The 14,180-nt window shown below is 44.9% G+C and overlaps 1 protein-coding gene across 12 annotated transcripts in view; it reads left to right on the plus strand.

Moving 5' to 3' along the window:
* The first annotated feature begins 6,410 nt into the window (after positions 1-6,410).
* The window catches only part of LTBP1 (latent transforming growth factor beta binding protein 1), a 179,394-nt gene continuing 171,624 nt past the window's right edge, over positions 6,411-14,180 (plus strand). For 6 of the 12 annotated variants that reach the window (XM_071739213.1, XM_071739214.1, XM_071739215.1 and 3 more), the window contains exons 1-2: positions 6,756-7,362; positions 8,052-8,122. In XM_071739213.1, coding sequence (XP_071595314.1) covers positions 6,890-7,362; positions 8,052-8,122 — 544 coding nt within the window. In that variant the 5' untranslated portion in view covers positions 6,756-6,889. Of the gene's footprint in view, positions 6,433-6,454; positions 7,363-7,515; positions 7,904-8,051; positions 8,123-14,180 lie in introns of those variants that run through there. The other 6 variants (XM_071739221.1, XM_071739212.1, XM_071739219.1 and 3 more) reach the window with 6 other exon arrangements.

Here is a 14,180-nt window from a genome sequence, read left to right on the forward strand (position 1 = left end):
AAACCAAGTTTTAATTATCTGGCGTTCTCAGCCACTGCCAGGCCTGTCTTGGCTAAGCCCCTTTGCTATAAGGCCAGACTGAATTTCTGTTCCCTAAATACAGGTGAGGCTCTGTGCTGGTCAGGTGTTTCTTTATAAGTTACTCTGATGTTACAACCTGCCTGGTGACAAGATCAGTCCAGGCCATGCCTGACATCGTGTTTGAGCTCAGGTGTGTAGTCTTTTTCTGGGGTCTCTTTCATCCTTTCTGGCACGTCCTAGCTCTTCCAGTCCTGAAGCTCCTTCTCACCTGAAATCTACATCAGGAGACCTTGCACATTATTACCCTGCAGGCTTGCTTTCTTGAAACTGGTTTCTGTCCCACCCGTAGTGGGCATGAGCGGTGCCTGTTTCCACCTGAGGCTGCTTGTTAGGTATGATTCCACACCTCATCACAGACCCACTGGATAACTGAGCATGGAAGGGTCTCTCAGAAGTCCTCCTGCTCAGACCAGAGTCAGTGTTCAAGCATCCTGATGCAAAACACAGACAGACACACTGCAGACTGACATTAAACACCTCTGCAGACACCCTTTGCTATTGGAGAGAAGGTGATGCAAATGAAAGCCCTGCATTTTTCTCCCTAGCTACTTAAAAAAAAAAAATGCTTGTAATTTTCATTTCATCACCTTCCACCACAAACCTTGAAAGTGCAGCAGACAGAGGACCTATACACATATTCCCAACCTCTAACATTGGTGTGGCTGGGAGCTGCTCCAAATGCACCATTAGAAGTAGCGTTCTCCCCTTTTTTAATCCAGAGGGCCAGGATCTGCTGCTCTGTGTGTCCAGCTGGTCTTTAAACAATTGTTTGCCCTGATAGTCAAGCTCAGGCTCTAGTTTCTAATGTGGCAGTCTAAGCACAGCTGGGATTCACTCTTTGTGACACGGAAAGCAAGGTGCAAGTGGACAGTAGATGCCTGTGCTGCCATCCAGTATCATCCCAAGATGTCAGAGCATGAGACCAAGCACAGTTGAGGGGTTTGAAACATTACTGCTTAGGTTATTAAGCAGCTGCTGCAGGGGTAATCATAGCTGGTGTTCACATGAGTCTCATAACACTTCTGTTTGCTTCTCTTCTGCTTATGCTGAGGGATTGCCTGGTCTGCCTGGATTATGTATAATTATTAAATCTTTAAGACACTCTTCAGCGATAATCTAAGTCAGGAGGGGCTTTATTTTGCACAGACACTTTTTTCTTCAGCTTTCATAAGGCTGAGGAGCACAGTACAACAACGAAAAATCAGGATCTACTGCTGAAGTTTGTTTTTGTAGAGGGTAGTATTCTTGGCATATGACATAGCCATGCTGAGATAGTTTTCAAATATTAGTTATAATATTTGCTTTCCTTTTGTGAAGAATGTGTTAGTTTAAACATGTCTTCTCTAAGGTAAAGTTAAGTAATTAAATTATTTTCTCATTTCTGTGGCAATTTCCACCTTATTTCCTCTGCAGTTTATTTATTTTCCATGTACATAGATTTGTAAAAAGAAACAAGCAATTGCAAGGAGCAGTGTAATAAAAAAGTTCAATGGACATTTAAATTGTTTTGTAGACAAGATATATTTATTTCCTTGAGGGGAAGAATAATTGCAAGAGCACATAGTGGAGATTTTAATCTTGGAAAAAATCTTGTATTTCTGAATCAGTTATTTTATGTACGTGAGGATAACTGTGAAACTGCCAAATACTCTAGTAGAGATTTGTGACTTTGCAGATCCATACAACTTCTTTTACTATGACAGTTATAGGAATAGCTTGAAAAGAAACCAATTTATACTTTCCTTAATCATTAATGTTGCTGGATATGGTGGCAGTCAGTAGTGATAGACTGCCATTAGACTTTTGGCAAATGGATCCAACTTTCATTGTGACTTAATGCAAAAGTAAAAGTCCTTATAGAAATCTGTTTTGGTTGTAGTCCAGGGGGGAGTGTTGAGCACTACCCCAGCTAGCATTTGTCTTTTCCCATCCAGGCTTGTAGCTCTGAACTATCTGTATGCTAATCTGACTGCTTCAGGCACCCAGTGCCACAGAGGACCCATAATGTTCAGTATGGGTCGCTGTTCACTGTATTCACCTACAGAACAAGCTACATGTCTCATCATGAAAGTTCCTTCATCCCTGAAAAGTTAGTCTGTGTCAGGACTGGGTGACTCCCAGTCAGAAAAGCCAGCATGATTTGTTTGCTGCAACAGAGCCCTGGTTGCAGCGTCAGTAGCGATGCTCTGGGAGACTGTGACTTATTCCAGAGGAGGTGCTAGGGAAGGCACTACAAAGATGCATTCATGGTAGCAAACCATGGAGGGGGAAGCAGAAGGTTGTTTACCCAAGGTAATGTAGTGTGAGTCTGGAAATACCTGAGATGTGAAGTGTTGATCATTACAGATCCCCAAGTCACCAAGGAGGCCCACCAGTTAGCGGATGGGTTCAGCAAAGCTAAACCACTTCCCTCCAAGCCTCACACATCTTCCAGACCAAGTCTGACACTTCACTTCCCTGGAAGTGAATTTAAGCACTTGCATGAACAGAGTGAGAAGGACTTGTCTTTTTGTGAAACATTAATAATGATATTCATACTGTGGTAACACTTAGAAATGGTTGAAGCCTCAGGATATTAGTTGCAAACTGTAGTGTAATAAGAGTTTGTACTTAAAGAACAAAAACCAGCTATGTTTGGAAGGTACAGTTCTTATACCATGTAGAGATTATATTAACATCACCATGGTATTATGTTGAAAATCATGTGCTATATACTGTAGTGACATAATAAAGGCCAGTTACTTCTTCTCCCTACTCTGACGACAACGGGACAAAGCTGTTCTCTATTGTTCAAAAGAAATACCTTCTAAATTACAGTCATCTTATTTGCATATGTATTCCTAAAAGTATACTTTAGGCTGCAAAATACAGGGTTTTCTTCAGCTACATGCATGGTACAGAAAAGGAAAGTAGCATATACAGATCTCCATCTGATTCTCAGCTTACAAGAAATTATAGACTCCTTTTCCTCCTTTAACTCAGAAGTCTAGAGTCTTCTCATTAGCGTATCGAAGCTAATGGAGCTACACTACTGTCAAAGTGCTTTTCTATCGCTGAAATTAGGGCTGAACACAACATTCAACCTCATCAAACTAATACATTACCTGTGAGCTCCCAGCCCAGCTTTCCTTGCAGGCTAAGGCTTGCTGTCTGATGGATCTACAGGAGGCACCAAGGCCACTTACTGGCCCTGTCGCCCACCACATTGGCCCTTGCTGATCATATAGCTTGTGGCCTGGCTAACCTCAGTGTCATATCGAAGGGAAACACTGTGACACTATGCTGCATAGGGAAGGCAGATGACCTCACCCTTGACATGGCGTATGTCTTCCCTGAAGCATCCTGTGAAGGTCCCTGCTTTGCCCCGTGAGCCTATACACCAGCCACATCCTCCATGAGACACATAGTCCTGTCTCCTTCATTTGCTGAAAAAGAACTGGAAGTCTGTCTGAATGCTGCCAACTTTGCTAAAAAATAGTTGTCCTTCTTCACTTAATTCATGGGATTGGCCCTGGAGTCATGAGACTTGAACAAAAGCATATGGGAGTTTAGTTCTTTCCTTCATTTTGCTTAGAATAATGCTATTTTGGTTCTTGTTGCAGATACATTCTCAAACTGGTTTCTCCCTTGCCTTTCAAGCAAACCTGCCATCTCTGACTCCCAATTTGCCAGCTGCCCTTCTCAGCTTCAGCTATGCCCTTGCAGCACAGCAACAAGAGGGCTGCCCCTCATGAAGAAGGTATGTAGGCTAAGGACCTTTCTTAATGTTTTCTTTTGTCTACTCTTTTGTCACAAACCAGGGGAGAAAAGAACAGAAAGCATGAATTGCTTTCCCAGCTATTAAAGGGAGTGGTGTGTCTGGTAGGTGGTGTCAAACACTAACTCCTGCTTACAATGGCAAACTCAGTTGGTCCCTTGTTCCACAGTAGGTGAGGAGGCAGCCAGAGGAGGTTTCTCATGAGCAGTGATACAAATTCCTATCCTCAGGAGCCTCACTTGGTTTTGGAAGGCCAGCATCTAGCTCTTCTGGTGCTGGACTGATGTGCTTTTTGGAGTTTGGAAGCAGGGACTTATTTGTGTGAAGAAATTTTGAGCTGAGCTTTAGACTGCAGTGGCAGCTCACTGCACTTTTAGCTGTTAAAACTTCTACAGCCAACCCAACATATTACTCCAGCCAAACCAGGTCCCTGGCACCCTTTGGCACCCAAGACCCTTTGGACTTGGAGCAAAAAAAGTAAAAAAAAGTAAAAAAAAGAAAAGGTGACCAACCCCAAACAAACAGATGAGAAAAGTATGGATTTCCTTATTAGACAAAAAAGAGAACAATGAAAGTCAGATCTGCTATGTAAATTTGTGAGGACCTTGGCCTTAGCCAATTAATCTCAGCTAATATTAACATTATTTCAAGAATGTTTTTAAACCTTAATCATTTTATGCAAGGCATCCACCTTTGTGGATATATTTTCCTTGAGGTCTTTTACCATTTGCTGTACAGTAGTCAGTCATATTTGCCCCCTGCTTGACATGACTTAGAACCCATATTTCTTAAAAGCAACTGGCTTCTGCTGTGGAATGATGCAGTTTTTGCCCTCTGTTCAACAAACCCAGCCACACACGTAGCTGTGATCTCATTCTGGAAAACTTCTGAAGGACAGCAGCCTTGTGCAGAGCAACTCAATCCTGAGTACCACATCAGTTTCTCACTATTTACTCAGTCCTCACCCCACCTCTCTGGTTTCAAGATTATTTTTTGTTCCCTAAACACTGTAAAAACACTTAGCATTCTCAGGGTTGACAATAATTAGCCTTTGGAAGACTGAACAGTTCAGTTTCTGAGAATGTTTTCCAAGTTAAAAAAACAACAGATGTATGTATATGTTTGCTAAGAGAAGAGGCAGTGGTCTCATAGTTACCTTCATTATCTTCAAGCTGGGGGTCCTTTCAGACTTTATCTCTGATTTTTTTTTTTTTTTTTTTTGAACCTCCACAGTTTCATTCTAGTTTAACCCATACAGGATTTAGAAGCTGCCAGTGCTCATGGCATTTTTTTTTCAAACATGGGTTCAGTTCAGAGCACTCGAGGCACAGGAGCAGAAGCCTATAGCATTGATTCAGCTCTCACACTGAGACTATAGAAAGCTTCAAACTCTCATCTATTTAAAACATCTATTTTTGAGCAGTTTTAAATAGATGAGAACTAAGGAGGAAGGGGCTCCTAACACTGGCTCTTGCCTGGAATCCTATCAATGTAAAACCCTCCTGCACCCTGTGCTGGCTGTGTAGCTGCACCAAGAGCATTTAAGAACAAAATCTCATCAGTTTGGAGCCTGGGTCAGTGTCCTTAAAACTCTGGAAAAGAACAGAGGAGAACCCAAGGAGGAGGACGTAGATTGCAAGCTATTGGATTTGCAAACTGATTTGCCACAAAGTTTCTTGGAAAGAACACAGTCACATCAGCTTCTGAGTATTTTAAAAGATGTAACCTTCAGGGTATTTTGTGAACTTTGCTTTTTTCTTTATTTAACATGGTAAAGGATTACATCAGTTAAGTCACACTGGAGAAAAGAGACAGTTTTATTTATATATTAATTCCAAGTGTACAATCATGGTTTGTATTTTATTACTTAAGAATACATACTGCTTTACAAACACAAAAGAAAAGAAAGAATATGGTCCCTTCTAATCTTTCTAGTATTTCTGATAGGAGTAATCTCAAATTACTCTTTCATCAGGCACAAACTGAGGAAAGTGGTTACCTTTACCGTGTGTAAGTGCTTTCATCGAGTTCCTACCTACATACTAAAACGTATATAAAGTTTTTTGGGGGGTTAAAGTTTTGCCTCTATCTGACATCACTGCTCTACTCAGATGGAATTTACTTAATTTGTTGCATGGAGCCCCCACAGCGAGACACAGGCAGCGAGTAGGGCATTAGCCTTTTGTTCTTCAGCTCCCCCTCATCCCCATGTCCATTAAAACAGCAATGCTCGGCTATTGCCATACTGCAGGTACGTTAGCCCAGCTGTGCGGGATAGCCATGTTGTGCTTGCCACCGGCAGTACGGCAAGTCACCGCCCCTAAGTGAAAATGCGTGGATTTGAGGCTGGTTTAGCGGCGCGGGGTCTGGCGCAGAGCTCCGATCGCCCCGCTTCGGACAGGGACAAGGACAGGGCAGCCGCCCCACTCCCCTCCCTGTCACCTGGCCCCGTCTCGGCCCCCCACGCCCCGGGAGCGCCGCCTGACGTCACGGCGGTCCCAGATTGGCTGCGTGGGGCCGGCACCGGGGCAGGGGCACCCCCGCCCCCTCCCCTCCCGCACACCCTCAGTCCTGGAGAAACTCTAGAAAAGAGGGTGGGTGTTTCTGTGTGTGTGGTTTTTTTTTTCTCTTCTGCCTGGACTGGCTTAAGGACCGTTTCTTACACACGCCCGCAGACCCCTGGCAGCTTCGTCAACTGAAACATCTGCGCTCCATTGCGACCACCCCCCTCCCGCGAACACCCTTCCCCTGCTGCTGCTCCTCCTCCCTTCCCGCTCCAGTTCTGCTCGCACCCGCCGCTTCCTTTCTTCCACCGATGTTTTCCTGCTCCACAGGGCGACGTGTTTGCTGAACTTTTCGAACAGTTTGGGGGGCGGGTGAGGGGAACCTGAGGCTTTTTTCCATTTCCTTCCCCGGAGCTGGGGGCAGCGAGCGGAGGAAGGATCCGCACACAGGGCGCAGGTCGCGCACACACAAGCTCTTTGGAGGAGAGAAAACCCTTGCATCGGGAGTCCGTGAAACTCGCCGGCTGTCGGGGCTCCCGCTGTGGAAATGGCTTGGATCAGAGGGGGCTTTTGCCTCCTCCTCACTGCCTGTGCACTTTTGTCACCAGCGGTCGCTGCCTCCGAAAAGGGCAGGCTGAGGAGGATCACGTATGTCCTGCAACCCGGCCGGCCGGGATCCTCCGGCAGCCGGCATCAGCGCCCGACCCTCCTTGGGGGGGAGCAGCAGCAGCAGCAGCAGCAGCGCACGTTTAATGTGCAGCTGAACACGCGCTACGGTGGTGGCGGCGGCGGCAGCGGCACCCTGGAGCGGACCCGGCGGATGAGCAAGGCGGGAGGCGCGGGCGTGCAGCTCCGCTTGGGCCCCGCCGGGCAGGTCCATCCCAACTCCGCCACTCATACTGCTTCCTTCACCAAGCCGGCCCGCTTCGGGCCGCGGCCCAAGCCACCGCCGGTCACCCACGGCAACAGCAGCGCCGGCCTGCCCCTCCGACAGAAGCACCAGCTGCCTCCGCTGCCGGGGTAAGGCGCCCTCTCGCCCGCCCCTATCTCGGCTCAGGCAACGGTGGTGCCGCCCGCCTGCAGCCTCCCTCCCCCTGCCGGCACCTTCATGTCGGCTGTTACCGCCTCCCCTCGGCAGCGGTGGGGCGGGGAAGCCCGCGCCGGGCTCCTGGGAGTCACCCCGACTTTACCTGCCCGCCGGCGGTGCCCGGCTGCCTGCGAACCAGCTGGGCGCGTAAGCGCCCCGTTTCTTTGCCGTCTCCTCCCGGCACTTGAGGCCGGGCGAGGAGCCAACCCCCTCATCTCATACACACCGCCGGCTTCCAGCAGCCCGCGGCAACAAGCTGAGGCGTCGAGTGTTCGAGGAGCCCCGCAGCCGCCGCCCTCCTCTAGGCCTCCTCCTCCTGTCAGCGGCGAACCTCAGCCCTCTCCCTTGTCGTTTGCGTCCCTGAAAGCAGCGCTGGGTTTGCCTGTGTGTTCCCAGCCCGCTTCGGGAGGTCTCAGCCCGCTGCTCCAGTCAGAGCCAGCGCCGGGCGAAGTTTCCTCAAACACCCTTCGGGAGGTTTGAGTCTTCCCGCCTTTTCTCTCCCCGGCCCAGGCGCCCGCCCCGCTGCCCGGCTGGGGATGGGAACCGGGGCCGGCAGCTGTCGCGGGGAACGGGGGACACGGGGAGCCCGCTGGAACTTCATTTCACTTTGCTGTTCCCTCAGGGCCAATGTCTGCGGGGGGCAGTGCTGTCACGGGTGGAGCAAGGCCACGGGCTCCCAGAGGTGCATCAAACGTGAGTAGTCGTGGGTGGGGGGTGGGGTGTGCGGAGGCCACCATGCTCAGTGTTGGGGGTACCTGTGGACACAATGCTGGCATCTGACGAGGCAGTAGATGCTGATACTGGCTGTGGTCCCTGCTGACCTTCAGATCCCACTCGTGTGGCACTGGCACAGTTGACCAGTGTGCTTGCTCCAGTCCTTCTCCCACAGCGTCCTGGTGCGCCGCAGCCATAGCGCTCCACTTCTCATCCCTAATCCCTGCTTGCTAACTTTCAGTTCTGCTAAAGAATGAGTAGCAGTTGCTTCTTATGTTTATATTCTCAGCACAGATAGTAGCAGTTTCTTGGAGAGCATTTTGCCAGAGGAGTGTAGGTGGGGAGCATGGAATTGCCATCTGCCCCCACTGCCCCTTCACCACCAGCCCACGTGATAATCTTGTGCTTAGGGCATGAAAATTTTGAAGTGTTGAACAAGGCAGAAGTGGGTTTGCAGATGGTCCTGTACAAGGATGTACCTTTACTAAGTTCTGTAGAAACACAATACGTGTGCATTAAATAATTGAATCAATGCTATTACGTTCTGGTTGTCCTTTCTAATGTGGAACAGGGTGAATCTTTGCTAATTTAGGCAAGATTCAAGATGACTGCAAATGGCTAAACTGAAGTGATTTTGCCATGAGGTTGTGGAAGAGTGTAATGACACACCTCTTCAGGATCCTTGTTTAGGTATCAAGAAAGTTGTGCATATCTTGGCACATTGCTTTAGTTCCACAGGACAGACTTCTGTCCCTGAGAAAGCTGGAGGAAAGAATGCTTTCAAGATGCAAACTTTCTTTGGGGTTTATTATAGTGGCTTTTGTCCCTGTGTGGGATTTTTCACAATAGGGAGCAATCACATTTGTAATCCTCAGTAAGGTCAGGTACCTTTGACCTGCATGGAGCTGTTGCTAAGAAGCAAAGACTTTATTACAGTAGGCTGCTGAAGACAAAACTTCACAATTACCCTGACCAATTTAGGGATGCATTTAAGGTAGTCTTCTCAATATTTGCAGCTTAAAATATATGATGCTGTGTTAGGTTCATCCCTTTTTGTTGCTTAAAACACATAACAAGAATTAGTTTAATTGTCAAGTTACAATGATTTCCTGCAGCTTACAGTATTTGAGATGGTGTTTTGAGGCTAATTGTTGAGCTTACTAAACACATTAGCTGAAAGACTAATCAAAGTGGAAAAAAAACCTTCTAATAATTTCAGGAGATTAGAAGTAAAAAATTGTATTTCCGCTGCAATGGTATAGTCAACCAGTTTTGTTTTAATGATTTTGAACAAAACTCAGTTTTCCTTTTCGTGGCTCTTTGTCGTAAGTTTTATTTCCAGATAGCTTCAATTCATCTTTTCAAAGTGTTGTTTATAAATGAACTGGTTTGCTTTATGTCCTTTAAGTTTCATCTTTTCTAATTCTCCCATTATCATTCAACTATTTGCTCCTTTTTGACTTTCATCTTTATTTCTTTCTACTTTTGGGTCCTTCAGTAGAGTCAGATAATTAGATTCTTACAGAATAACTGGAATCTCATTTAAATCCATGAATTACTTGGTTCATTTATATAGGTTTTTTAGAGGAATAGAGTAGCAAAGAAAGAGTTCAAAGAAGAGTGGTAGAGATTTTCTTTGACCTTTCTTTCTCTTTTTGTGTGCTTGATACTGGGCCTTCCTTCACATTAAGTATTCTTGCTTACCCTCTGGTGCTACTCTGATACCTCCCAGCAGTGGCATAATACACTTGACTTAGTTTTACCCCTCTCTTGGTGAGCCAAGAGAAGCACTAAATGTACTGAAGTTTTCTGTTTTGTAACTAAGGCAAATCATGAGATAACATTGACTAGCTTTAGCTGTGGAAGATTAGTATCACAGTTATAAAAGCCAGATACCTCCTTTTCTTCAACCTCCTGATGTTGCCTTCATAGAAACAGAAACCTTGTAACTGAATAAATGTTAACCCTTTACTTCCTGCAAAAATAAGTTATTTTGAAATTTAGACAGTGGGGTCTTGGTGGGTTTTTTGAGTGGATTATTTCAGTTGTGGATTGTGTCACAGATGTAGGCACACCTGAGCTGACTTCATGCAGAGTCAGTTAGGATCGGTCAGGGTTTATTAGCTCAGGCTTAGTATCACTTTAATAAGCTATTTGGCCTCTAGGGTCAGTTTATATTCTTTTGCATGGTGCAAAGCCTGAGCTAATAAACCCCAGACCCATACTGGCTCTTTCCAGAGCCAACATATATTTGTCTGCATTATGCTTCCAGAACCAGAATGCTGAGAGCCAGCTCTGATCTGCAAGGCTTATTAGCTCAGGTGTAATTTCAGGCTGGACCAAGCACCATGTGTTTCTGCTCTGCTGCACCTGTTTGAATAAGCCTGCTTGTAACACACAGAAAGAGGGGTCAAAGGGAAGAGGTATGGTTTTGCAGCCCAGGCTTTGTTAATCTCTCTCTCTCTCCTCTCTTGCATGGTGCTGTTTTTTAGCTCTACTTTCTCACTCATGGGGCTGAGGTTGCTGTTCCCTTGAGTGACTTCTCTCCCAGGTGGGTAGCAGCCTGGCTGGGAGCAGAGGCAGCTGCATCACATTTCCCTCAGTAGAAGCAAGGCAGGGTATTTGAAATGTTTCTGTGCAGGTCAGAGGGCAGTATCTGTATGGAGGAGGCAAATAGAATTTTTGAGTCTTTTTTTTTTTTTTTTTTAATTTTGGTTTGAAGCTGAACAGCCTGTTGTGTTTACATTAATTGTGTTCTCTTGGGAGCCTTACAGTCTGTCTTCAGGAGGTGAGCTTCTGTGTTCCTATTATACCTGTATGAGAATGTCTACCATATCTGGTTTTAGGCATATGGGTTTTCCTACTCTGTGCCTAATACTTAAGTTTTATATTGTAATGTTTTATCTTAAGAACTTTTTCAAACCTTGAGTGACTTTGCTTATGAAGAACTCCTTCATTTTAATTAAAAAGATGGTATCATAAAGCTTACTGTTAAAGGTATTCAGAATTGCTCTGTACTGGGAAAATGACTTCTAACAATCCAAAATAACCTTTTTGTGGAGTTCAGAACACCCAACTTTGGATAAAGACAAATGTGGGAAAAATTCAACAATAGCAATGAACTGTTGTTATTTCCAAGGTGTTTATGTTGGAAAATTTTAAGCATGTAATAGGGTTTATGGCAACAGTTGTCTTTCAGTTGTAGATATCACAGGTTATAATCTGTGTAACTGCAATAATAAGATACCAACAAGGCTGGAGACATCATGGTTTGTTAGTACTTGTTGCATTACCAGAGCATTAGACAAACATTATCTCTACAACATGGCTGTAAGGCAAGTAAAACCCAGAGTGTGGGTTTTTTGTTATTTTTTTCATTTATGGTAATTGAACCATAGGTGAAATGCAGCCTCAGACAAGTTATAACAGCTGACTGGAAGACCTGGGCTGGAAGTTAGGAGTTCCTGCTTCTCCACTGTATGTTTATCCTATTGAAACCTGTTGTCTTCTACTTTGTTACTTTAGTAGAAAGGTCTACTAATTAATATTACTTCCTACAAAATATGCTTTTCTCTTAATTTTGGGTTTTTTTGTAGGTTTGGTTTTTTTTCTTAATGATTGCAAGGAACTGTTTTTCATGTTGGGAAGTCAAGATAGAAATGACCTATTCTGTGCATGATCTGATAGCTTAAAACCAATAATTAACGGAGTTACCTTACTGTAATAGCAGACCCATTCTAAAATGTATAATAATAGGTTTTGTCAGGTGCATTAATATAAATTGTTTGTGAATGTTCTCAATGTAAACTGAATAGTCTTAAAAATAGCACTGCCTGAAAGAGTCGGAAATTTCAGTAATGTAACAATGAAAATGAACAAGCACCAGTGGGAAGGAGAGAGTTGGCTGTTAATGGAGGACTGAAGTGTGAGCTCCTTATTGCAGAGGTGTAGGGAAGGCTCCTAAGGCAAACTTGCCTCCTATGGCCTGCTGTTACCTGCCTGGATGCAGTGCTGTGTGAAGTGCTCTAGGTGATCCTGCTTTAGTGAGACTTGTACTAGATGATCTCTAGAGGTCCCTTCCAATTCTGACAATTCTGTGAAACAGCTGAGGAAGTGGTTTTTGCAGGATTATGCTTGAGGAAGTTTCTTATAGGGAGGGGAATTACTGTCTGTATTGATGTAGAACCCATTACACCATCCATGTCAATTAGGAGAAACAGGATCTTATTTCTTTGTCAGCTGAAGGTGTTGTATGTGTGCATGTATGTATTCTGTGCCTGAGCATTGGGTGAGGACTTTGGAGTTGGAACTAGTTTAAATTTTTTAAGTCTGGTAATTAAGTTCTTTCCTGTCAGCTGTGTGCTCAGGCCTCTTGGAAAGGTCAATAGAAAAGAAGACAATCTTTTGTCTTTTTTTGTATTGAAATACTATCTTGCTTGTTCTTTCCTCTTTTGAAAGATTTCCTGACTCAACATTAAATAAATGTGTTATAGATAAACAACATCTAAGTTCTTGTTAAGAATAAAAACATATACAGCAGTAAAGTCTCCCTGCTGGACAAGAAGGAGACTAGAAAGTTCTTTCTGTTCAGTTCCCAAAACCTTATGGCCTCTGCTTGTGCATTGCTTATTCAGCTTGAGCAGCCTTATCCTATCCTATCCTATCCTATCCTATCCTATCCTATCCTATCCTATCCTATCCTATCCTATCCTATCCTATCCATCTCCTGAGGCAGGAACAGTCAACTGAGAAACATCAAGGAAACACCTTAAGGGAATTAGGGGGTGTTTCTCTGGAAGGGTGACATGGCTGACTGCCCAAATGAAGTGCCTCTACATGAATGCATGAAGCATGGGCAACAAACAGGACGAGCTGCAAGCTACTGTGCTGCTGGAAGGCTATGACATAGTGGCCATTACTGAAACCTTGTGTGACAAATCCTATGAATGGATTGTGGCTATCGATGGATACAAGGTGTTCAGAAGCTACAAGGGAAGAAGGGGTGGAGATGTTGCCTTCTATGTTAAGAAATGGATTGAATGTGAGGAGGTATCCCTTAAGAATAGCCATGAACAAGTTGAAAGCTTATGTGTAGGAATTGGAGATCAAAGCAACAAGGAAGACTTTGTAGTTGGAGTGTACTACAGGCCTCCCAGTCAAGAGGAACCTATTGATGAAGCATTCCTACTTCAGCTACAGGACATGTGCTGGAAAAGTAGTACAGTAAGGTGTAGGCAACCATGAGGCTCCTGGAGTCCCTCAGTGATAACTTCCTGAGACAAGAAATACACACCTCTACCCCAGCGAATACAGTACTGGATCTACTGGTCACCAGTGCAGGTGAGCTCATCAGGGACATCAAGACTAGAGGCAGCCTGGGCTGCAGTGACCATACACTGATGGAATTCACAGTAATAAGGGTCATGATTCAGTCAAGGAGCATAGTAAGGACCCTGAATTTCTGAAAAACGAACTTCTGCCTCTTCAAGGAATTAGTCAACAGGAGACCCTGGGAAACTGTCCCTAGGGACAGGGGATCAGAACAGAGCTGGAAGATCTTTAAGGACACTTTCCATAGAATGCGAGTTTAACAAATCCAACAAGGAAGGGAAGAAACAAACATGTCTGAGCCATGATCTGCTGGTCAAACTAAAAGGCAAGAAGGAGCAGCACAGTCACTGGAAGCAGGGACAGGTATCCTGGGAAGGCTATAGAGATGCTGCCTGATTTTGTAGGAATGCTGTCAGGAAGGGCCAGGGCACGGTTGAAGCTGAACTTGTCAAGGGATGCAAAGAATAATAAGAAGGGACTCTACAGGTATGGCAATGAAAAAAGGAATATGAAAGAAAACATACTCCTCCTGAAGGGCAAGAATGGTGAGCTAGTTAAAACTGGTAAGGAGAAGGCTGACATTCTCATCAACTTTATTTCCTCTGTCTTCACTGGCAACATCTCTCCCAACACTTTCCAAGTTAAAAAAACCACAAGGTGGGGACCAGGCTGGTGAAGTGTCTCCCACTGTATGTGAAGATCAGGT

This window comes from Heliangelus exortis, chromosome 3 (assembly GCF_036169615.1).
Source record: "Heliangelus exortis chromosome 3, bHelExo1.hap1, whole genome shotgun sequence".
Lineage (NCBI taxonomy): Eukaryota > Metazoa > Chordata > Aves > Apodiformes > Trochilidae > Heliangelus > Heliangelus exortis.